The sequence below is a fragment of the Phalacrocorax aristotelis genome, chromosome 10, assembly GCF_949628215.1.
Source record: "Phalacrocorax aristotelis chromosome 10, bGulAri2.1, whole genome shotgun sequence".
NCBI classification, from domain to species: Eukaryota; Metazoa; Chordata; class Aves; order Suliformes; family Phalacrocoracidae; genus Phalacrocorax; species Phalacrocorax aristotelis.
The window spans coordinates 25,065,167-25,089,132 of record NC_134285.1 but is presented as its reverse complement, the minus strand read 5'-3'; the positions used below and the strand labels follow the sequence as shown (position 1 = coordinate 25,089,132).

The 23,966-nt window shown below is 52.5% G+C and overlaps 1 protein-coding gene across 1 annotated transcript in view; it reads left to right on the top strand.

Annotated features, from left to right (window-relative positions):
• The first annotated feature begins 7,709 nt into the window (after positions 1–7,709).
• Positions 7,710–23,966, top strand: part of LOC142062838 (syntaxin-binding protein 4-like) — a 46,514-nt gene continuing 30,257 nt past the window's right edge. Inside the window, exons 1-2 of the mRNA XM_075105927.1 lie at positions 7,710–7,777; positions 19,453–19,526. Of these exons, the coding sequence (XP_074962028.1) occupies positions 7,710–7,777; positions 19,453–19,526 (142 nt within the window). The remainder of the gene's footprint in view (positions 7,778–19,452; positions 19,527–23,966) is intronic.

Genomic DNA, 23,966 nt, shown 5'->3' with positions numbered 1-23,966 from the left:
CCGGGCCGCGGCGGGAGGAGGGCGGGGCTGCACCGCCTCCTGCCTGCCCCCGCCCCGGCCCGGCCGCCCCCGGCGCTCCCCGGCTTCCAGGAGGGGTTTGGCAGAGCCCGCCACTCCCCGTCCCGGCGCTGCCTGAAAGGGGCTCCGGCGAGGCTGGACCCCCCTCGAATGTGTAGGATCAACCGTGACACCCCCCTGGAGTCCAGGGGTGGGTAGGGAGCAGCGCAGCCGGGGAGAGCCGGGAGCAGGGCTCCCCCAGGCCTGATGCGGATGATGGCCAGAGGCACGGAGGCGCAGCCGAAGGGGCTGGCTGCCCCTCCCCAGCCTCCCTGCACCACCCAGCATCTCCCGGGTTTTCCTCTGTCTTTAGGGGGGACCGGTGTCCCGAGCATCACAGCTCCTTCCAGAGGTGAATCCTTCCCTGGGCCCACAACCCCACTCGGGAAGCCAGTGCTAGCGCTGCCCTTGTGTGTGCTGGGCCAGTTCTCCCCAACAAAGGGGGATCCCCTCCTCCCGGGGGGCTTGGACACACGGGCAGCAAGAAGGCAACAGGATGCCTCCCCCAGGCCCACTGCAGTCTAAGAGGCTTTGCTCATACGTCCACAAGCAAACAGCAGTCAGCAATTAGGACTAGCTCTGGCTTTTTTATCCCAGGATTTTGTGCCCATGTGGGATTAAAGGCCTGATTGTAGCTTCCCCACCAGCCCCAAATCCTCTGCTGATTTTCATTCTGGGGGTAAGTCAATGCAAGCTATGACCTATTGATCTCAATCCCCTGTGTACATCAGATTGTCTCCACTCTGGGGCGGCTTGTCCCAGGCACCCTTAGAGAGTGCAGAGCCCTCTGGCTGGTGATACGCTCCTGTGCGGGTCCAGCTTCACCTGCTCGGGGTGCTGGTGGCTGCAGGTCCCAGTGGCAACAGCACAAGGCAAGTACATGTGTGTTTGTGTATTTGTAGGAAGGTTTCCTCCCCGCTGATTTGGTGTGGGTTGTCCTCTTGGCTGCTCCTGGGGTGTGAGAGGCACTTTCCTCATGGGGCTGAGCACATTGGCACACAGCAGGGAGGCTGCTGGAGGCTCTGTGGCACTGGGGTGGTACAACCATGATCCCTAGCTTTGCCAGCCACTTCTTGGTGGTGAATTACTCATAAGAAACCAGCTCAGCTGCAAGGCTGAAACCTGCAGCCCTGTGGAGCCTTAGCCCAGCTCGGAGCTGGGCTACCACCCTGCAAAACAGCAATGTTTTGCGTTTCTGTGGCCTCATCCATCCAAGCATCCTCAAGCTTTTTGTGAGCAAAGACATATTTAACATGCTCACAGGTGCCCAAGGCTGTGCTGTAGCACAACCTGGTGGTGCCATGTCCTGGCAGGGGTGGCCAGGTCCTGCCAGGATTGGGCTTCCCATATTGCAAACCATGCAATGAGACTTGTACCCCATCTGCTGCTGGCGGGGTAAGGCTGGAGCAGCCTGACAGCAGCCACCCTCCCACGCCAGCCCTGAAACAGCCTGAACTGGGGCTACTGGCCTGAACTGGCTGGGGCTGAGTTTCTGGGCTTTATCAGTTACCAGCCACGATGGCTCTTTTAACTATAACTGAGGTTACAGCTTTGTCTTCAGGGTGCCCAGATTCAAATTTTGCTTCTAAATAGATTTGGTTTGTGAGAATCCCCTTGGTAAGAACTGTTTATCCAATCCCCCTGGTACCAGTTAATCCCTGTGGGCTGGCTGGGCTGGCAGTGCCAGGAGGCCGGCACATTCCCCACTACAGCCACATGTCCCTGCTGGGCTCCTGTCCGGGCCAGGAAGCAGACCAGGCTTTCCCTACTTTTTTTTTTTTTTGGGGGTGGGGTGGGGGGCATTTGCCCGGTGCTGCAGTTCATTCAGAGGCTGCAGGCATCCCTATGCCACAGAGGCAGTGCTGCCCAGCCAGGCAGCACCTGCATCCCCATCCTCCCTGCCCTGGACAGCGTGTGCTGGCTCTGATCCTGAAACAAGGAGAGGCGAGGAGAGAAACCCAACCCACCTACTTTTGTTTTACCACATGAAGTTCTGTGTCTTTATTTGCTCTAGAAACACTGTTTTTCGTGCTTTTGTATCCCCCCGCAATATCTAGCAGCAACAAATTCCCAGATGCTCAGGGGACCAGTCCCTCCTCTTCCAGCTTCCACCTATGAGCCATACTCATCCCAGAGCCCATGTCGTTCTTAAACTCTTTGCAAAGGTGAGCAGAGGCTGGATTTAGGGATGAAATGCCTTTGCCTACTGGAGGTTTTTTGCATTACATCTTCCCCTGTGCCAGCTCTGCAGCCTTAATCCTCCTAATCTCTCCGCATCTCTGGTGTGGCTCATTTTTGTGTGCGAATGCCCTTGAGAGCCACAAAATTGCAGCTGCTGGGTGAAGTGCCGGGTGGTGAGAAACTCCGTCGTAGTGGAAAACTGTGTCTTATGTAAACTGCCCAGGTATTTTTCCTTTATGTTGGCTTGGGATCAGAGGCACTGTACAAAGCTGTATCACACAGCATACTTTTGTGGATCTGGGGGCCTGTGGTTTGGGGGTGCAGGCAGCTCTCGTATGAGCTTGGTACCTGCCCAAAGCACTGCACACCCTGTGCTGAGGTTTCATCCTCAGCTGGGGTCTGCCAGAGCCACAGCTCAGAGCTGAGACAGGAGGTGTGGGGTTTTTTGCAGTGTTTATTTTGCCTATGAGCTTTTCAGGAGGTTTACTGATGCAGCCAGTCCCCACTGTGTTCTATGCCCCCCCCCACTCCTGCTGCTGCTGGACCTGGTGCATCCCTGTGCTGGTACCCAGAGCTGATGCCACCAACTCCTCTGTAGTTTCTTGAGCATCAAGAAGTAGGGGTGTCCCTGTGCTGGGGAGAGTGCTTTGGCCCTGCAATGGCTGATGAGCTGCTGAGTGGGGCTGGGCCCCTCTGAGGGGCAGGTAGGATCTCGTGAGGGGGATGCTGAGCCCCAGTGGTGCACTGGGTGCTGATCATGGGGACCCTGAGAAGCCACACTCAGGGCTGGAGCCCACTGGGACTCCCTGCGCAGCTGCACTCCCATGACTCCTCTCCAGCCCTTAAAACATCCATCAAGCTCCTTCCATGGTGGTGAGCACCTCGACAGAGGCAGCAATGTGGCAATATTGACTTAATCTAGGTAAGAAGCTCTTGAGCTGCTGCGGCAGGAGGGGAACAGGAGAGGAACACGTATTATGCAATGAGATTGCATTTTCCTGGCAAACCCTTTGCTGGCACAGATCCCACAGCCTGCTGAGCTCGCCCTGCTCCACCCTGCACCATCCTCATCACTGCCGGCCGAGGCCGACCCCACTGCTGAAAGGTGCAGGATCAGCATCAGCTGTCGGCATCTTGCTCTCTGCAAACACCTTTGTGACGGGCTTGGTCCCACCATGTCCCACCATCCCACCCCACGCAAGCCCATCCTAATTTGGGAAGGCTTTGGGACTTGGTGGGTCAAGCCAGCACCATAGCAGTGGCATCCCCCTTCTCGAATGCCCTGAAAGGCACCGCAGCCCCAGCACGTCCTGCAAAGCCTAGGGGTTTTGGGGACCCATCACAGCAGAGGAGCTGGCCATGGGGATGCTCAGCCCTGGGGGCTTTTCAGCAGTGTTTCCCAATGAAGAACTTTAGGATTTAGCTTTGGATGGGGGTTTAAAAAATTTGGAAGTATCTTCCAAAAGCTGAGACACTTGGTGGAACACAAACCAACAGTGGATTGGCCAAAACCTCATTTATTTTTCTGGGTGGGACTTTTTGACAACCCTCTTCCTTGGAGCCAGCTGAACCACTCACTCCTGTGTCTGGGGGGTTTCTCGCTGGCGGGGTGGGAAGGGAGTTCCCGCTTGTGGCTGGCATGGTGCAGGAAAGCAGGGCACCGAAACACCTCCATGCTGCTGCTTCCTTCTCACCAGCTCCCACGTGCACAGGAATGCAGCCGTACTTGTTCCTAACTGGTCCTGTGCCGGGTAAAACATCCCCCAGCTCCATTTAAGGCTGGTTTTCTCCAAAATCAGCAGCCAGCCAAGCTGTTCCAGGTGCTCCAGCCCTATCCTGCAGCCCTTGTGAGCCCCAATAGCTTTAAATGGATCTTGCGGGGTGCAGTGACTTGAAGGACCAAGCTCAGGGCTTCATCAAGCTGCAAGAAGTAAATAAGTGCATTGCTCCCAAGTGGAGGTGAAGGCTGGGAAAGCTCCTGTCCCAGCGGTGAAGTGTCTTCTTTCTGCTGTACTTGCTGGTTTGAGCCATCAAGTGCCATCGAGGGGGTTAAATATTGAATAAACACTAAGCAAAAGCTGGTGCTAGCAGCCAAGCAAAACAAAAGCTGAGAGAGGCCGCTGAAAGAGGATGGTCCTCTGACTCATTTGGCATGAAAATACAGCATGGAATAAATTAAATTTCAGGTCTTCCTCATCCTCCTGGTGTGGTATGGAGCAGAGGAGCTGTGTTGTCACTGGCAGTGCAACAAGGCATGCTGGTGTGGCGGCTTTGGGGGTGCTGGTGCCACCGGTGCCAGGCTGGAGGCAGCAAGTGGTGGCACACATGGAGGGCATCAAGGAGGGATTGGGGGCATCTGAATCAAACTGTGGGGAGGATGGATGGAGAAGGACACCCCCTCCTTGGTGGGTCCGTATCCTGTGTCCCCCAGCCACAGTGTTCAGGAAGGCACTGAGAACTGTACAACGGGACTGGTGGCATCAGGACTTTAAGATCATGATACGCTCACTGCATCCAAGGTGGTGGCAGCCACTTTTCATCCTTATTCTCCTGTCTCATGAAGGGATGGAGAGGGGAGGGGGTCCCACATCCCCAGGGGTGTACACCAGGTGTCCCTTTTGCCTCCTGTGTGGCATGATGCTGCAGGCCCAGACACCTGTACAGGAGCCCTGGCCTCATGGGAGCTTGGAGGCAAGCCATGCCCCCTGCAACCCCGTACCATTGCAACGGTCCTGATGCCAAAGAGGCTCCTGCTGTCTGTAGGGGAGTATCACCCGTGGCTGAGATCCTGGCTGGGATTTCTTAAGGTAGGGTCTGCCCTGGTGCAGGCTCCCCAGGAGCCATCAAGAAGAAGAAAAAGGCCAAGCCTTCATGGCAGGCTTTGGCCCATGATGTAAAGGCTGGAATTTCCGGGGTGTAGTGTTTGCATCTGTATAAATATGCAGATCGAGTGTACCCACGGGCAACTGCCTCTGATGAGTGAAGGAGATAATGCTCTGTTTCCGCCAGCACAGAAACTCTAGGAGGAAAGGGCAAGGCAGCTTGTCCCTCCCGGCATGTCTCTGTGATACACGCCACAAGCCCAGCTCAGGGGATGCTGTGACCCCCCCAGGGCTGTGGGCAAGAGAGGGGAACGCATCCATGGGGTGTCCCTGCAGGCTCCCAGCAGCTGCAGGGTGAGAGGTGGAAATGATGATCCAGGGCACGAGGTGCGTCGGTGGAGCTGGGCTGCTGGCACCAGGGTAGGATCAGGGTGGCCTTGCCATCCCTGCAGCCCCTGGGCACTGTCCTGCCCTAGAGCGCGGTGACACTGTCTTTGACAACCATGACTGGTGAGACCGGGAGAGGCTGGCCCAACCCCAAGCTGGCTGCAGCACACCAGCAGCCCTGCACCCTCCCAGCAGTTTCGGCAAACCCTGCTGCCCATCCTCTCCCGGCAGCAGAAACCAGTCCTGGGGCTCACGCTCGGCACCGCCCAGCACCAGCTTGCGACAGTGCTGGGAGCAGGCAGCTCTCCCCGCACCGGCATGGGGTACACCTCAGCAGGAGGGGTCACTGGGCGGGGGAAGGTCATGTGCCCCAAATGCACTGTGGGGTATCCCTATGGAGAAGGGTCCTGGCCAGGGATGCGCTGCAGAGGGCTGGCCCAGGGCAGGGTGTAAAGCAGAGCTACACCCCTAAAGGTGCATAGCAATGAAGCCCTGGCAGTGGCTGTTGTCCTGGGTGGAGGACTGTGCCTCCTCAGGGAACCTGTCACTGGGCTGGGAGGCAGCAGTTGAAAAGGATTTTGGCATCAGCACATCCTGCACAGTCCCTCAGAAAGGATGCTGAGTGGGATCAGCCTTAATTCACCCCTTTCTTCCAGGTAGCTTTGTTAATGCCTGACGAGCAGTGCCTGTGGGCTGTCACCCTGGGCATGGGCACATCCTCCTGGGTGGCTGCCAGGTGCCACAGGGCCCTGCACCCACCTGTCCTGGGTCTACCCACCAGCCTCCTCCCTCCTCTTTATCACAGCATGGATGGCATGGGCTGGGGTGGCCACACTGACCCCAAGGACTGATGTCTCCTGACTAATCTCCTGATGGCACTCATGCCCTGATTGGAGATGCCACAGCCACCGAGTTCCCAGGGACCTACGTATGCTCAGTGCCCACGGGATGCCTCCGCTCAGGCAGCAACAGCCAGACAGACGGATCGTCACCATCCCTACCATTTGGTGTTTTCCTCAGTCCCCAAGTGTCCCAGTGTTATGTCGAGCAGGCAGGGAGTGGTGGGCATAAGACCTGACCCCTGGAGGCGGGGGGGGGGCACTGGTGGCTTTCCTGGGCCATGTGGAACGGGGACAGACGGATGCATTTTGTAATCTCTGGGACTCACCTAATTCCCAGGCACCCAGCTGCCCTGGGCTGGTCTGCTGGGACTGTGCCTGGTTGGGAGAGGGAGACATAAAATAAGCATCGTGCAGCAGGCTGATGCTCATTTGTGTCTTTTCCATCACCCTGAATCAGGGATCTGTCTGCCTGTCCCACTGTCTGCCCGACCTGCTGTCTGTCCATCCCACCCACAGCTGGATACAGGGAAGCATGACAGGGTGAGCGTGACCTCACTGCTCTGGGATAATTTGCACAGATAAGCCCCCCTACTTCAAAATTTTTCTATCTGCCCACTGGCACTCACTCACAGGGTTTTCCTAAATAGCCTGAGGGACCATTCAGATGCTCAAGTATGACCAGACGACCTTGGGGTGGGGGGGGGAAGAAACATGCACGAACTGTGCCCTGAATTATATAAATAATTAGAAATGCTGAAGCCTGTTGGCAGCAGCAGGGGAGGAGGGGACTAATGTATGTTGCTGCAGCCCAGGCTTAGTGCAGGTCACCGACGCCTGCAATTGGCTTTAAATAGTTTGTTGTGGCAGGTTAACCATTGATTATAACCATTGTTAGTGCTTATAAACATCATTAACAGCCATTGCAATTGCAAGGTGAGGGGGGGACCTCACTAGCATGGGGGTGAAGGGGTCATCCTTCTAAAAAAAGCACTCAGTCTATTGTTCCAGGGACCATGCCAGGCAGGGAGAGCCCCCAGCTAATGGCCACATGCTGGTGATGGGGACGCCTTTGCCGGGTGCTGTGGGGGTCCCGTGGCGGAGGCACTCACTGTGCTATGCCTTGAGCAGCTCTGACCCCGGGGACCCCGGACCTGCCAGCTGGAATTAGTTGCACCACAGCATCCTTGGGCAGCAGTACAGCCGCTCTGTTCCTGGCTGGTGCCGCAGAACTGGAGACATTGGCAGGGTTTAGCCGGGGGGAGCCGGGAGAGGGACGATCACATGCTCACTCGCCTGGGATTAGATGTGGCTGGCTGTGCCGGGGCGCCGTGCTGGCTGCCGTCTCTCTGAGCCCATGGCCCCAGGCAGCAGGAGCCAGCTGCAGCAGCCCTAAGGGCTCAGCGGGGACGGGTGGCCCCAGATGATGTCCAAACTCCAGCCCCTTGGCCGGGACCTGGAGCACTTCGATGGGCTTTCTCTCATTTACTGGTAAGCAGGGCAGGATACTGCCACGCGGGAACAGGGCATCGCTTGGCCTGTCAGACCCCATCTTTGGGAGCGGCGTTAGCCCATGGAGGGAGGATGCGTTCAGTGACCCCTCAGCTTTTTGCAGGGTTTAATTCAGTTCATTTTGCTGGCTCCTCGCTGGAGGGCAGGGACTCACGGGGGTCCCACAGAATCTGAGCTACCCTGGGAGGGGCAGCACACAGGTGAGGCTGGTATTGGCCAGGGGTGGGGAAGGGGATTTATTTTGCAGGCAGCAGCTGGGGAAGTACCTATAGCCTCTGCAAGCAGCTGTAGGTGCTCTTGCTCCTGTTGCTGTCCCAGTGCTGGGTTCTCACATCTGGCAAAACCAGCCTCCCCAAAGGGACTATGTCCACCCTAGGCTGGTGCTTGGGTGGGAACAGGGACCCCTATGGCAGCTGCAGATGTCTATGTAGGGCAGAGAGAACTGGTGGAAGTGTGGCTGGGGCCAGGGTTCACAGTGTGTGACTTTAGCCGATTAACTGGGGGTCAGTGGGCCGGATCCAGAGCCTGCTCTTGGCAGAGGCTTTCTTGGGCTGGCTGAGCCTGGGCATCCTCCCTGGGGACTGAGCCCAGGGTACCCTGCAGTCACCGGGGGCCATGGATGCTGCTGGGGCACGATCTGCTTCCTGCTGAAGTAGGTCATTGGAGCGGGGGCTGGGGGGCTTTGGGGTGGCAGCACCCCACGGGGGTGTAGGCAGGCTGGCAAGGGCAGTGTCCTGGGGTGATTGCTACCTTCACCTGAGAGGTTAGTTTGGGGAACTAAGCCGATGCCTCCCTGCTGCTTTTGGGTGCAGAAAAGGCAGAATCTGTTGCCAGTCAGTAGGAGGTAGTGTGGGACAGGCTCGACCTTATGGGGTGGGTTTTGGGGAGCAATGTCAGCTTGGTGCCACTGATGGTTGTCAATGTAATGGGGCCATGGGGTGCATACCACGGCTGGGGAAGTCGAGACAGTCCTACACCCCTGCCTGGCAGCATCAGCAGCCTCACTGGGGTCCCCTAGGCATCCTTGGTTCCATGGAGCTGCTAAACCCTGCTTCCCTGCACTTGCAAGGCAAAAATGCTCCAAAATAATTTTCTACATCAGAAATCTGCTCATATGCCAGGGTTTTGGCTTGAAACCTCCCCCAGCTTTGCCTGTTGGGATGTGCTTTGTGTGGACAGAGAGCCCTGGCTGAGGGGCAGCCAGCTTTGTGCTGGGTGACCCAGCATGCGATGGGTGCCAGCTGTGCCGGCCGGCGTTTGGCTGTCTGGTCGCTCCGCTGGGATGTGGCGAGCAGATGGCGGGGAGATAACACCTCCTCAGCACTCTGATAAGTATGGCCCTGCTCTGCTGCTGATTAAAAGATTAATTTTAGAGTTTGAAATAGGAATTTAATAACCAAACATGAGCTGCCAGTGGGACTTCACCCAGCATCATTGAGGCATGGGTGACAATTGACGGGGTGTGTGGCTAGACAAGCAGCACACCTCTGAGCATTGGTTTCTCCCAGCAGTGATGCCAGCATGACCCTGTGGGGCTCTCCCATACGGCTTTGCTCCTCCAGAGGGTGGCTGCTGGTGATAAGCAGGTTTTGCAATGGTCCATTTTGTGCAGGAGCTTTGCCAAACCTAGTGGGAAATAAAACAGTTCCAAAGGTGCCCATTGATGCTGGGCAGGTCTTGTGGCTGGACCATGCTGTATGTGTCCTGGGTGGGTGCGGACCTGCTGCTGGCTCCTCACTGGGCATGGTCAGGGTGCAGGCCAGGCCAGCACTTCCCCCACTCCTCTTTGCATTATTATTGCTGTCATAATTATGGCTTGTGCCAGGGTCTGGGTTTGAGCACTGGGATGTTTGCAGCTCAAGGATGGGTCAAAGCTCTTCCCAAGCCTCTGTGCCAGCCTCTGCCATGCTCCCAGCTCGGTGTTATGTTCTGAAATCTTTCCCAAAACTACATTGTTTTCCTGTCTTTCTGTACTGAGCCGTTTCCCTCCCCTCCTTCTTTCCCTCTTATTTCTTTTGGATTCACTTGGGTGAGTTCCCTGACATTGTTCTTGCATTTTCCCTAACTGGGGAAATTAATTGATTTGCTGCTCCCCAGAGGACCTGGAAAGCCTCACCCCAAGACAGACCAGTGGCCTGGGCAGCAGAGCAGGGTCCGCAGCGCCCACCAGCAACCATATCCTGTTAATAAGTTTATAACCAGTCCAATCCCACAGCCCAGGGGATTTAGAAAGGCAGGCAGGCAGGCAGGCAGGTTTATAATCTTGTTAACCCTTCACAGGAGTGAGTCCCCAAGCAGAGCAGCCTATCGCCCACTTCATGGAGGGAGGAGGGGGAGGCAAGCAGGCTTCCCCACATGCTGTATGTCAGTGTGCCTTGGTCCTGCTGGGGTGAAAACTAAGTGAGCTTATTCAAGCTTTCTCATAAGAATGTATTTAAATTTCACTAATCCCTATCTCAGGGAGGTACGTGGGAGGCCTGGGCTAGACTAAATGTTGGGCGACACTTATCTTGGCTAGGTATGGGGTTCTGGCATAAACACCTTTCCCAAAAGCTTCTGGCAGACCAAGCCTGGCCTTGCTTCCACCTGAAACAGCCTCTGTTCCTAATTAGTGCAGGACTGGATAGTTAAAGAGGTCTTTTTGCCTTCTTCTCAAGCAAAGCCTTTTAGAGTAACAAAGGAAGAGCTGCATGTCGATGGAGGGCTCTGCTTGTGGGAAACACTCATAACCCCTCTCCAAGCCCCAGCAGTCTCAGAGACCAGCTCTGCCAGGCAGGTGCCTGCAGGCTGAGCTGCTTCTCACTGGGCAAGAAGCACCTCCAGAAAATGCTCCACTGTGGTTGACTTGATACATATCTTTCCGGTGGGATCAGCTCCCTCCTGAAAGGGAGGGAGCCCCTGTCCCCACCAGGGTGTCGGTGATGGGCAGTGGAGACCTGACTTTGACAGCAAAAGTTCATTGGGATGAGCCCTTCATGCTGAAGAAATCCACTGTCTGAGAAAGATATTGGAAAATGGGATGAAGTTTAGAGGAAGGTGATAAAAGGGGTCAAAGAACAGAGAAGCCTGGCCAGCGGTGAGAGGTGGCATCTCCACCTGCCTGCTGTCTTGGTGGCTGGGTGGTGCTGGCTTGTGGGGCAGATACGGTGGGAGAAGGGGGTCTTCCTCCTTGAAGACTGAGGAGGTGCATACAGCCCAGGGTGGAGACATCTTCCTTCAACAGATGGAGGGAGTAAGCATTGGGAAACTGCCTTGGCTTTAAAACCTTCTCACATGTCCATCTTCAGGCTAACAAGCAGGCTTTGGTTCAGGCAGAAGTGAATGGTGACCCACCAATACAAAGAGTGGGGAGATGAAATGCTCCCCAGGAGCAACCTCCTGATCTGCACGGCCAGAGGAGACCTTGGTTTGGCTGCAGGGCATGGCGCTTGGTCAGCGAGGGGGGTTGTTAGGATTGTGTAGGGGTGCTATGGCCCCTTTGTGAGGAAGGGACGCTGCAGAGATGAAGTGTCTGACAATGACCAGCACTGGCCATCTGCCTCAGGGAGGAGGGCATGGGTGTGCAACCATGCAGGGGGTGGTGGGATGCAGTGGCAGCCCCTCTAGTCCCCTGGGGGCTCCCTCTTTGCCCCAGAGGAAGGGGATGAAGGAGCACCAAGGCCTGCACAGCCATCGGGAGGAAGGTGCCCATAGGGTGCAGAGACATTGATGTGTGACTGCTGCCAGGCTGGCTCTTGGGGATGAGCTTTCTCCATGAGTGGTGTCACTGGGAAGAGGCAGAACCCTGGGCTCAGGGGAGAGGTGTCACCCAGCTGGGGCTGGCAGCACCAATCCATCTGCCTGCAGGTGGATGTCCAAGGAGTTGCTGTTGCCCAGGGCTGGGGCAGAGGGCACTGTGGTGGGTGCACAGGGCTGCCAGTCCCTGGGTGCTCCCCATAGTACCTGCCTGCTTTCTCCACCAGTAATTTTGGCAGCATGTTTTTGTTTGTTCCCTCTTCTGTTCAGACTTGTCTGTGAATGTCCCTGATCTTATGAGCTCATTTGAAGCAGCTTCATGGGTAATATTTATGAAAACAATATGGGCTGCACTGTGACTGTGGACAGTGTGCAGTTGCTTCCTAGCTCAACAGTAGCTGATTTATTTTGTTTGATTGATTATCAATGCTTTGTAGCTGATTTTGTAAGCAATGCAACTGCATTTTCTGTTTTCTAATTGGATGCAAATGCCTCTTCATCCTACACTAATTTTGTTTTGTCATGAAACAAATGTTGGGTCATTATTAAGCAAGTGCCTGATGTCACCCAGGCAACCCTTTGCTCCCATGGCAGCTCCCGGCATCAGTGGGACACAGGCAGAGACCATAACAAGGTGCCCTGCCAAGGGCTGCACCCTCCCACCTCAAAACTCCTTACTGCTGCTTTCCAGAGCCAAATGCTTTTTTTTGGCTGCTGCAGGACATCTTTGCACCTCTAACTCCCACCCACACAAACCTGCTCAGACCCTGTTCCTCTGCTAAGCCATGCACAGAGGCTCCCTGTGGGCTCAGTGATGCTGCTGTCAGCACAACCTGCCTGTCCTCAGCTCTGGCATCCTTGTGCTGCTGATTTTTTGAGCTCAGGATCCTGCCTGGAGCTGCCACCTATGTGGGATGATTTGGTCTTGGCCGAATCACCTGATTCAGTCAGCGATGCTAACTGCGGGACCTGGCCAGGCTGGGCATCCCCATGGGGTCTTGGCTGTGTCTGGGCTCTGCTACTCCCCGCACCGAGGGCGGCCAAGCTTGGCTGCCCCAGCTGCATGGCTGGTGTGGGGCAAAGCCCTCCTGGCTCACTAGCAGGGCTGAGAGCACCATGTCCTTGTACCTGGCTCTATCCCTTGACTTTCTCATTTTGCCCTGTGTTTCTGCCAGGGATGCACCTCTTTTCTTCTCATGCTAACCAATACACCTGTCCTTGTGGTTGGGTCTTCTCTCTTTCTGTAGCTATTTTTCATGATAAATCTCACAATTCCCTATCCTGCAGCCAGCGCTGACTGCAGTGAGTGCCTGCCTGCGAGGAGCCAGCCCTGGTTTGTGGGGACAACCACATGCAGCTCCTTCAGCTGCAAGTGCGATTCAGTGGCTGTCATTCACCTACTCTGGTGCTCACATTGGTCTTTCCCAAGAAGCAATGAAAGAAAGAAGGCAAAAGACAGACCAAGGAAGAAATGTAGAAGAGCCTTTTATCCACAGACAGGCTAAAGGCTGCTTGCCCAGAAGGTCCTTTGACCAACACATAGAAGAGAGGTGGATCTGCTACCTCGTAGCAGACAATTGCATCTGCTCATGATTTTCTGTTGGATAGAAAAGAAACTCATCAATTGTTTTGCATCCTTACCCAAACCATTACTTTATATCTCTGATCTTAATGGTGCTTTCTAAAGCAAGAAGGCTGAAATGTCCTGCCCTGGGCAGTGAAGGGGAGGAACCCTCGAGAGAGCTCTCCCTTCAGGCAGCATGTTTCTTGGCTGGAGACAGGGAGGATTGTATAATTGGTATTTAGGAGAAAATCCAAATTTAAATGTGCTGCCAGGAAGACTCAAGGGGGAGGGAAGCAGGGGAGATCATCCTTCCCATGGAGTCTTCACAAAAGGATTGAGAACTAACACCTTGAAAGTCCAGGAGCTGATCAATTCTAAGGCTGGAAGTCCCGAGATGCTGTGTGTCCTGGGGCAAACAGCCCTGCTCTGACACAATGATATCTGTGGGTCCTCTTCATCTGGGGAAGTTGTGAAGTTGTGTTCTTGGCTCCCCCACCAGCAGACAGACATCTCCTTTGATGTGCTGGAGATGTTTCTTTAGTTCTAGTTTCAGACAAGATGGCTTTTCCACCTGCCAAAGGAGCTCCATGGGCTGCGGCTTGGGCTGCACAAGCCTTCCAGATCTCTTTGCCATCAGTCGGTACTGAAGGCTAAGTTGCTCGAAATGATGGGTTCCTGGGCTTTAGCCTCAATATTGGGGCTGGAATAATTGAGGAGACCAATGGCTCTATTTATTTGCTTGTATGGCTTTAACTTGACCTGGAGATGACCCTACCTGAGCGGACAGGCTGCAAAGAACTGTTTGGCTGGGGAGAGCAGTCATTGAATCCCGCAGTTTCAAATGAAAGTCTGTTTTACAAGAGATGAGTCTTGAGCGATGTCTTCCCACACAATTCTGCATTTTCTGCTGGACACCCCTCCTCCCCCACGTTGATCACGCGGGGCCAATGCTCCCAAGGATGTTAAACCCATGACCTCCACCTATTGCGGGTGAGCTGTTCCTGGCATTGTTTGCTTGTGGTCTGGGTAGGAAGGGCAAGGGGAAACTTGAATGATGAGAAAAAATAACTTTACTCTTGGTTGAGCATGTTGCAGCCATCGTCTTCCCCTCTTTTCTTTCTGAAACCCAGGCAAATATATTGCCACCGTCTTCTCCACCTGTTTCCTCTCGGCAGTGGCCAAAGTTTGATCGCTTGGAGAAGGTGCAATGCCCTGGAGGAGGAAAAGGTGGGATGGTGTGTTAGGGCACTGCCAGTCCCAGTAACAGCCAGCTTTGCCTCCTTGCTCCTCAGCAGCAAGCAGCAGCTCAGCTGGCTGCTGTGGGATGGGGGAAGAGCACGGCTGCAGCAGACACAGTCGCTGGTACATAGCCCACTCCCTTCCTGTGCCTCTCCCCGGCGCTCCCAGTTTCTCCCCCACTCTCCCCTTCATGATCTCTTAGCAAAAATGTATTGGAAATGCGCCTGACTTGTGCTATATTTTGCTCTCAGCATTTTTTCACCTCATGGTCCTGCCCTGAGACTTATTTTGATTCCACTCATAGCTTCACCCACCCCCTGCTTATACATGCTAGTGTTAAATAAAGCTGACGGATTTATTTTCACTCAACTTTTTATATTAAAAATATTTTTTCAAGCAAAAAGAACTTTTTACATAGAAAAAAATCAGATTTTTTCAATGAGTTTTCAAACTAAGTTTCCTAGCAGTCAATGAAAAGGTGGATGTGCAAGTTAAGTGCATCTTTATACGCTGTCTAGCCCAGTGGTGTTAGTTTGTACTTAATTCATACTTCTTTCGTTCACCCATTTATTTAAAAATATAAAGTCTCGTTGGTGGTTCCCTAGGGTAAGAAGCCTGAGCTTTCCAGCTGGATTTACTCTGAGTTGCTCAGCTAGGTCCCAGTTTGGTAAAGAGCTTGAGTGTATGGCATATCCCCTTTGCCAGTGGGATGTTTGCCTTCAACACTGGTTGTACACAGCAGGACTGGGACACTTGGGGAAGTTATGTGTGGCTTAGAAATCCTTCCTGATTGTAAGCTCAAGTTTCAAAACACTGAAAAACTTTTGAAGCTCTTTTGCTGAAACTTTCTAAATAAGACAGATGTTAATTAGCAGGACGAGCATCAGCATCTGATGATTTTGCCAGTGTCAGTCTGTATTTTGGAGGATGGAGTCAAGGGTCTGAGGGTTTGGAGACAAACCTGGAAGCTGAGCTGTGCTCTTCTTTCCTGAGAGCCTCTTTGCTTTGATTTTCATTTACTTCATGACCTTACAGACAAACGTGTGGTTTATTGCAACATCCCACGCAGCCAGTATGAAGCATGAACACAGAGGAAGGGTGACCGTGGCTCCAGGTGCAGCTGGCAGTGGTTGGTGGGACCACGGTTGGACTGCTGAAGGATTTGGTTTCGAAGGTGCTGAGTACCCAAGCCCCAAACAAACACCTGTCTGCTTAACGCTGAGAAGCTGGTCAGAGAGGTCACCTTGTCCTGTTGATGTTGTCTCCAGCACTTGTGCTATCCCTTCTCTTCAGCAGCACTGACTTATTCTAGCCAAGGCTCTGGCCCATGACTGAAAGGCGTAATTCTGTGAATTAATTTATTAGCAGAGCCTCAAAAGGTCTCAGAAGGTTGTACATTGAATTCTGGTGGTGGGATGGAAATTGTCTCTTACTGTGACCAGGACGATTATTAGAGGACTTGGAGTATTGTTAATGTAACCACCAAGAGGCTGGTGGGTGAAGGCTGTTTGTGCACCCATTTACAGGTGAGCTGCTGAAAAAGGCACCTCAAGGTGGGCATGGCGCATGCCCCTTGAGGAGCTGTGCCCTGGCACGGACCAGCTCTCCATCGCAGGAGAACAGGCATGGAGGGAGGGTTACTCCACCCTGGGGCAGTTGAATTTGTGTGTCTGGTCTGCCACAAAACTTCCTGGCTAGCCTTGACCGAGTCACTTAGTACCAGAGCTGGGGATCACCAGGCACTTGGACTCTCCTGCCTTAATGGAGCATGATGTTCAGCTCTCCGTGCCTTGGACATTGTCTGTGGGATAGCAGAGTAAACAGCATCTTCCCACTGTTGGGTTGGTGTGACAATGACTAGCTTTGTGAGGCTCTTGGTGCGGGGGAGGCTGCAGCTGTCCAGCAGACTGGGAAATGGCCCCATATACAACCCCTTGTTCTTAGTCTGATTTGGCCAAAGCCTTTGTGCAGATGTGGACTAGGTGCTGGGCACGCCTCGCCTTAGTGGGGTGTGCATAAAGTATCACCAAATGCGTCCATGTTTGATGTCTATTTGGCATTATTTATCCAAATTTTGATCTTGTAGCTAAATTAAGTAATTTTTAGGAGAGTTTTGGCCACCTAAAGATCTAGTTTATCCGGGTTTTTAATATTTCATCTGAATGCCCCCAAATGGAAGTCACTTTAAAAAAAAAAAACAAAATGCAGGAAAACTTCCCATTGTCATTATTTTAAAGCACCTCAGACTTGCCCAGCAAGGCTTCACATGGCCATTGGGGAAGCTCTTCATAATAAAATTAGTTGTTCATGCATGGGAAAAGTAATATCCAGCAGCACCAGCTTCAAGGAAATATTTGGCTAAGAGTTTGTGGTCCCAAGCGAGCATGTCCATATCTGATCCCCAGCTGAGCCGGACTGGTGTACGCTGATGCTCAGCTAATGAGGTCTGGTACCACTAACGGGGTAAGGCTGGGAGCCTGCAGAGAGATGCTGTGGGAACAGCATAAGAAAGACACTGTTGTCAACACCAAGAGCTTACCTGTGACCTTAGCTGTACCCTAGAGCTGATGGGGATGCAGGACCCGTGTCTTCCCACTGCTCGCAGCTCCAGGGAAGCATGTTTCCAGGGAATTTCTCTTCATTTCACACTGTGCCCACCAAGATCACAGCCCTGCTCCTGCCAAGCCCCGAGGTGGCTTGTTCCAGCTCTGTCCTTGCTCACTGGCCAACCTTGGATAACGTTTCATGCCTCAATCCCCACAAACCAGGGGTCATGCTCCTTCTCTGGCTATGTGGATGTGTGGTGAGATGGGGATGGAAGTGACTGTTAAAAGGCAAATCATACTTCTGAGCTCCCAACAGATAGTGGAACAGCTGAATTTGCTTTGTATTAAGAAGAAAATGTTGTGGGCTGGAAAAGATGCTAAAAGAAAAAAAAAAAAACAACCCCAAACCTAAACCCCTAAGTGCTAGTCTGTTATTACTTCCAAAGCTTTGCTATGGATTTTAAGTCTTTAGGGATGGCGAGCACACATGTCCTGTACCAAACGCTGCCCTTTGTCCCTGGAGGGGCTGTTCCCAAAGGCACACAATAGGATGCACCCAAATAATTACCCTGTTGTGTTCATGATGAGTGCAACAGCCCTGCCGGAGGGGCTGGCGGAGCTCCCTCCCTGTTTGTTCGGGAAGGCACTTGCGATGGGCCGTGTTGGCTTTGGCTTGCATAAGCTTTAATCTAAAGTTGAGATGTTTTTAGTTGATCTGTGTTAATGTTGGGTGGAATTAACATGCATATGGGGAGACCACGTGACGTCCTCCGACCTCCCCCCCATTTTTTTTTTCCATTGCTTTAACGGATTCCTGCCAAATCAGAGTGGCTTGTGCCCGGCAGGGCTGGGCTGCCGCTGCCAGCAAGATGCCCGCCGTCTCTGTCCTTTACAAGGGAGCTATCATCATCAGCAGGTAATCCCCCCACAGCTGGGGCAGGGACTGGGGAGGGGACATGGGGCAGCCCTGGGGGTCCCGGTGGCCACCCCTAGCCAAGGGTTATCTGCTGTGGCTTCTCCAGGAACAGGGCTTGGTAGCAGAGATGGCTCGCGCGCAGCAGAAAGAGTCGAGGACATCATTGCTAGCGCCTGTTGTTGGGTTTCTTGCGTCTCTAGCTTTAGTGAAGCTCACTTCTGCTCCGCTGTTCATGCATCAAATCGGGGATAAAAATTGATTGTATCAAGTAGGCATCTGCTTTACCGAAACCTCCATCCTCATGTTGCATTTCAGCCTGGTTTGAGCTATTTCTCTTTACTCATGGTGGAGCTTCCTTGGTGATTTACGCAAAATACTCTGAAAATCCTAGATTGTATATTGAACCGGTATGGGCTGAGGGCTGCTCTGGCTTTCTGGAATGCTTTAGGGCTCCATTTTCTGACAGCCAGGTGTGGCCAGTTGTTTGTTCAGTCTCTTGAATATGTGAAACATTGCAAGAATATCAAGGAGGTGTATTTTTTAATGAAGAGAAAAAGCTTCCAGTCCAAATCTTAGAGGTGGGTGTTACTGGTTTTGCAGATAGCTTGATACTTTGCGAGGCATTTGGATGCCTGCAAAGAGAAATCATCAATGTTTATTCCTCTCCTGCATCCCACTGGACTCAGAGGAGCCTGTTGTGCACCACAGTGTTGTCCCTCCTCAGCTGTATCCAGATTTGGGATCTGGTATTGATTCAGAAACTTCTTTTATCTTATGACTTAACTCCTGGGAAGTGGAGTGTTTTGGGAGCCTCTCACCCCTGGTTTCCCACCTGGTACACCTGGCTCTGGGTTTGTCAGATCAAGGTCCACCCATCCTCATGGGCATGACCACCATGGGCCACCCAAGGAGGAGAAGCGCTGGTGGTTGCAGGTTTGGAGTCCGGGGTCCCTACCTAGGGCAGAGTGCAGCTTTCAGTATCATTTATTTGGGACGCCCATCTTGCTAGTGGGTGTTTAGGGGGAGACTGCAGGGCAGTTGGGAGAGTTACTTGGCACAGGGGAAACTCAGGTGTATGATGATCTTGCACCCGCTTTGGCTTGTGATGAGAAGCTCCCACCCTTGACCTGGTGAGGCAGGGACTTGAAGTGACTTAGCAGATCTTGCATCCCCCTTTTCCAGACCCCCTGCCAGATGGATGGAGACTGCCTGCATTACAAAACCTCAGGAGCAGATCGTGGCCGGCTGTCTTCATTACAGGCTGTCTGTATTTGTGAAACCGGTTTATTCCCGGAACATTGGTCCAAGCTCTGATCTCATTTACCGGGAGCTGGACAGCTGTCCAGCCCCATTAATCTGGGGTAATGAATCACAGACAGGTCCATCAGATTTGCTGGGTGGGGAGGATGATGTCCAGCCCTGCACATATTCTCTCATTTATCTGCATAAATTTTGGGGGAGGTAGGAGGGGGCTGCTTTTTACCAGCGTGGACTTAATATGTGGGGCTGTGTCCTTCAACCTGCACGTCTACATTGTTCCATGGGCAACATCTGGGGTGGTGGGAAGGACGTGCTTGCACACATGTTGGCTGGGCTCCTGTGCACCTGTTTATTTTAGCCTGTGAAAGAAAGATGCTTCTCTTCTCTCTCCCAGGACGCTCATGGGACCATACGGAATGGATCGAACTGTGCACTGCTTTGATTTCTATGACTGTGCAAATGGGCTCGGTGAGTACTGAACCTCTGCCAGGGACATCAGGGTGGGCTGGGGCAGCTTGAACATCCCCCTGGTCCCCAGCACCTGTGCTGTGATGTGCCTCCCTACGTGAAGTTTGATACCTCACAGAAATACTGGTTCCTGTGTCTGCCTGTGTCAAGCATCTGATAGCACCTTTTGCAGCTGGGAGGTTAAAATAAGGTCAAAATCCCGACTATTCCCCACTGATGGTGAGCAGCCGCAGTGCTAAGAGCTGTGCAGGAGCCTCTTCTGAGCAGGACAGGGGGAAAAAAGGCTTTTCAGAATTTTCTGGTTAATTAAAATTTTAAATTTAAAAAATTAAAAAAAACCAACCCAAACCCAAGAATAAAACCCCAAGCACTTGCCTGCCCCTGCCCTGCTGCAGGCAGGGCCCTGTGGGATGCCACCCTGATGGGTGATGCAGGGCGTTGCAGCTCTCCTGGGGACTGGGCTATATGAGTTGCTTTTGGAAAGTTTGGCCCACGGGCAAGGGTATGATCGCTGAGCAAGTCAGACATTGTTCCACGATGCTCTGAACATCAAAGCATGAAAGAGAAGGGAAAATAGATGGTCATATCCATCAGAATGTGAGAAATAGCCACAGGTCCATGAAACTCAGCCTGAAAGGATCTGGTACAGCATCTCTTCTGACTGCTGTGTATCCAGCAGCATAAATACTGGTGCTCTTTCATGGACGTTATAAAAATTTGCAATCCTGTGCCAGGACTTCTCAGGACCCACCACACAGTCTCCTCCATAATTTTTTATTGCAAGTGCAGCCCATCATCCCGCAGAGCAGCTGTGGGCCCCCTGGTGAGGTCCCTGGTAACCATTTGGGGACCCCTCCTGAGAAGTTAAACTCACCAGAGAAACAAGGTCAGGTTTCCTTAGACCTGAGATTAATTATAGATTGATTATTAGCTGTTTCCACCTCTTGGGTAACAGGGCTTTGGCACAGAGGAAAGGCTTTGCTCACTCTTCTCCTGGTCTTCTGTTTATGATGTTCACAAGAGCTCAGGGAAATGTCTTTGTTCGGTGAATGTGACATTTTAATCTCCAGAGGTGGATTTGGTTGAGTTGATGGGATTTTAGCTGTTGGGTTAGATTAGCTCGTTAAAGAAGGAGACCCAGAAAAGCCTGACTGGGCTGCCACTGACCTCTGGAAGAGGTGCACAGACCTTACAGCTTGCTGTGAGCCACTTTGCTGGGTCCCAGTACTCCTCCTTTGCCCCAGTCTGCTGTCAGAGGGTCTTTGCAGGGTCTTGCAGACCCTCTACAGGGTCTTGCGATGTGCTGCAGGAATGATGTGGATTTTCTATTGCCATCATCAGCTTTCTTCATCCTCTCTTGTGAGGCTTGAAATGCTCAAGACAAGTGGTTGTCGTCCAGAAATCATCTCTTTCAACTGAGGACCAAGTGGTGGTTGCAGGATCTCCATGTCTGCCATAGGTGCAGCTGCTCAGAATGGGGTTTTTTTTGTGTGTGTGAAAAAAAAAAAGATGCTTCCATGAGTTTCTTATGTTCAGATGTGGGTGTTATTCTGGTAGAGCTTCTTTAGGGCAGCATCAGCCCGCTCAGTGCCGGCATGGCAGGTCAGCGTTTGGCCCCAGGTCTGTTGCTCTGTGGCTTTAGGTGGAAACCCATATGTGAACCTCAGCAGAAGTTCAAAGGGGTTACTTGGCAGCTCCTAAAATGTGAACTTTGAATTACAGAATAGCCATCAAAGGGAAGTGCTGATTAAGAAGCATTTCTCAGAAACATTGAGATCCCATTATCTTGACCTTCATCTTCTTAGGACAGGGCAGTGAGTGATTCAACTCTAATCTGTCCCTTCCTCCAGACAGAAAAAGCTGGCCAGGGCTGCAAGATCAACAAAGGGATTAAGGGAAATGTAATTGAACATGGCTAGCTTAGGCACAAAGCAGGCAGCCTCTCTCTGTGTGGACCTCTGGGAGCATGGCACAGCAACCAGTGGGGTCAGGATGTGCCAGAGATGATTACAGTTAGGCTAAACAACCAGATTATCCAGGACACCCCTTGACCTGTGGTATAGGGAGCTGGGAGCAGGTGAGATTATAAACCTGAGAAGTTGAGAACTGCGACACTGGCATTAGTGGGAGTGGGATTAGATGTGCCAGAGAAACTCGAGGGTCTGGAAGAAATTTATAGGATCACTAAGAATCTCAACAAAACACTGTCTCAGTTAGCCTGACCTGTATGCCCACCTGGAGTTTCCTCATAATTATTTATTCTGAAAAAGAGGAAAGACTGGGGACATGGGCATTGGCTCCAGGACCTTTGCCAGAAAGGAAAGATTAAAGAAAGAGATCCAAAATAGGCTAGATTATCTGGCCCTAAGTATGACTTAATAAGCATTATACTGGGACCTTGACGCTGTGATAATTAAAGAGCCGTTATTTACCTACCTTAGGTCCCAGATATAAATTTCATTGCAATAAGTGTTTATAAAATATGAAGACTCCTAGGAATGCTACCACCACAATCTTTTATGACTGGGGCTTGTTGCAACCAGTCCTGGGCTGTCCCACAGCTTGGTCTGAGGCCTGGCAGGGGTGAGGCCTTCCTCTTCCTCCTCCTCCTCCTCCCCGCCCTGGTGACGACTCCCCAGTGCATCTCTCGGAGGGAGGACTGGCACTTGCAGTGCCTCCATGGCAAAGCGATGGCTGGGAGGGCAGCATGGGCAGAGCCTGGCAGCACCCAGCTGGTTTGCCAACAAGGGAGTTAACAGTCAGGGCTTTTTCCTTCCCCCCCCGCCGTCAAAGTTTGAGTGTGTCTGGGAGCAGTACTGTGAGTAATCACTGATTTTAATAACAAGATCGGATTTTCTCCTGACATAGTTGGGGATAAAGGAGGATTTGTAGATACTTCAGCTATATTGAGCCATTATTACAATTGATTTGCAACACAAAAAGGAAATGAGTCATTATTGATTTGATACCTTGGCAGAGGAGCCTGTCACAGGCAGGTCCTGTTGGGCTGCTGGGTGATGCTACAGCTGTGCCTCTTCTGAGATGCAGACTTTTACATGATTTGTCTACTGTGTTTTATCATTCCTAATTAATTCATGTTCTGTTGTGAAGAAAGACATATGATGACTTCCTGAGTCATCACCTTGACTTAAGCCAGATTTCCAATGTCCTCCCCATCCAGGGGAACCAATGGGGCTTTGCCTCTGCAGGACCCCCCACCACGCCAGGGGTTTCCCAAACCCACCCCAGGTGCGAGCCTGCTCCCCAGAGTCTCTCTGCCAGCTGGTGGCAAAGCTCACCAGAAGCCACCCTAGCCCCTCTGGGAGCCGAGAAGCTTTCTAGCTGAACATCCTCAATGATGAGCAGGTTTTACCTTCTGTCAGTGGGTGTTGAGGATGCAGCATCTGTTCCCCACTTTGGTCCACAGGTGCCTAACCACCCCCCATGACTCAGTGAGGCTCACACCACTCAGAGATACCTCTTTTGGACAATACTTTAAATTCTAGGGAATTTCTTAAAAAAATGCAATGGAGAACAACATTGGTGCCTTCTCCTGAGGACTTCTGCCATGAGTTCCAATGGCCATTGGTACAACAGCTCCTCCCAGACACCTGGGGGATGTATGGTTTAATGCATCAAGCCCAGAAAATAAACTCCAGCACTTGGATGGGGCTGGGGTTTTGTGCTTGGGAGAAGCAGCAATTGGTGCATATGGGAATGAAATGAAAAATTGTGATAAATTTGTTTTTAATCAGAAATTTAATGTAAGGTGACTTGAGACACAAAGTCTTTCTCTAGAGGTAGCTGAAAACTGGGAGGGTCTTTAGAGCAGAGCTTGGGTTATAAAAACTTTTTGTGCATCCCGGGACCCCACCAAGGCTCAGAGCAGCTCGTCAGCCCAGGGAAGCAGCCGGAGGATGAAGCTGGCTTCATGCTGGCAGTGACCCTCTCTGTGGTGCCGCCTGTCCTCAGCATGCCCTCCTGTCCAGAACAGCAAAATGCCTGACCAGTGGCTCTCGGGGGAGATTTGTTAATTAAAGCCAGGCTTTTTAATCCTTCTGTCCACAGCCTGGATCTTTGAAGCAGGACTTAATAAGCCCTGGACAAATAAGTCTCTTAGGCCTTTTCCTGCCAGCCAGCTTATGCATGCTGGCAGGGACAGGTCCTGTGGCTGGAGAGGTGGTCATGCAGAGCATGAGTCCTTTGCCAAGGTGCTACAGGGTACCCAAGCCATGCTGCCTCAACGGGGGGGTCTCGAGGTTACACCAAAGGTCACCTCTGCACCCTCGCTCCTGCCCCAGGCTGCTCCTCCCAGGTCCAAACACTGATAAAAAGTGTCTGCTCTTGGGGCTGCTCCCGATGTGCAGCTCTGCCATCGTTGGCAGCTTCAAAGGCTGTGGTGGAGCTGCTGCTGGAGCCTGGCAGGCGGGTGAGCATGCA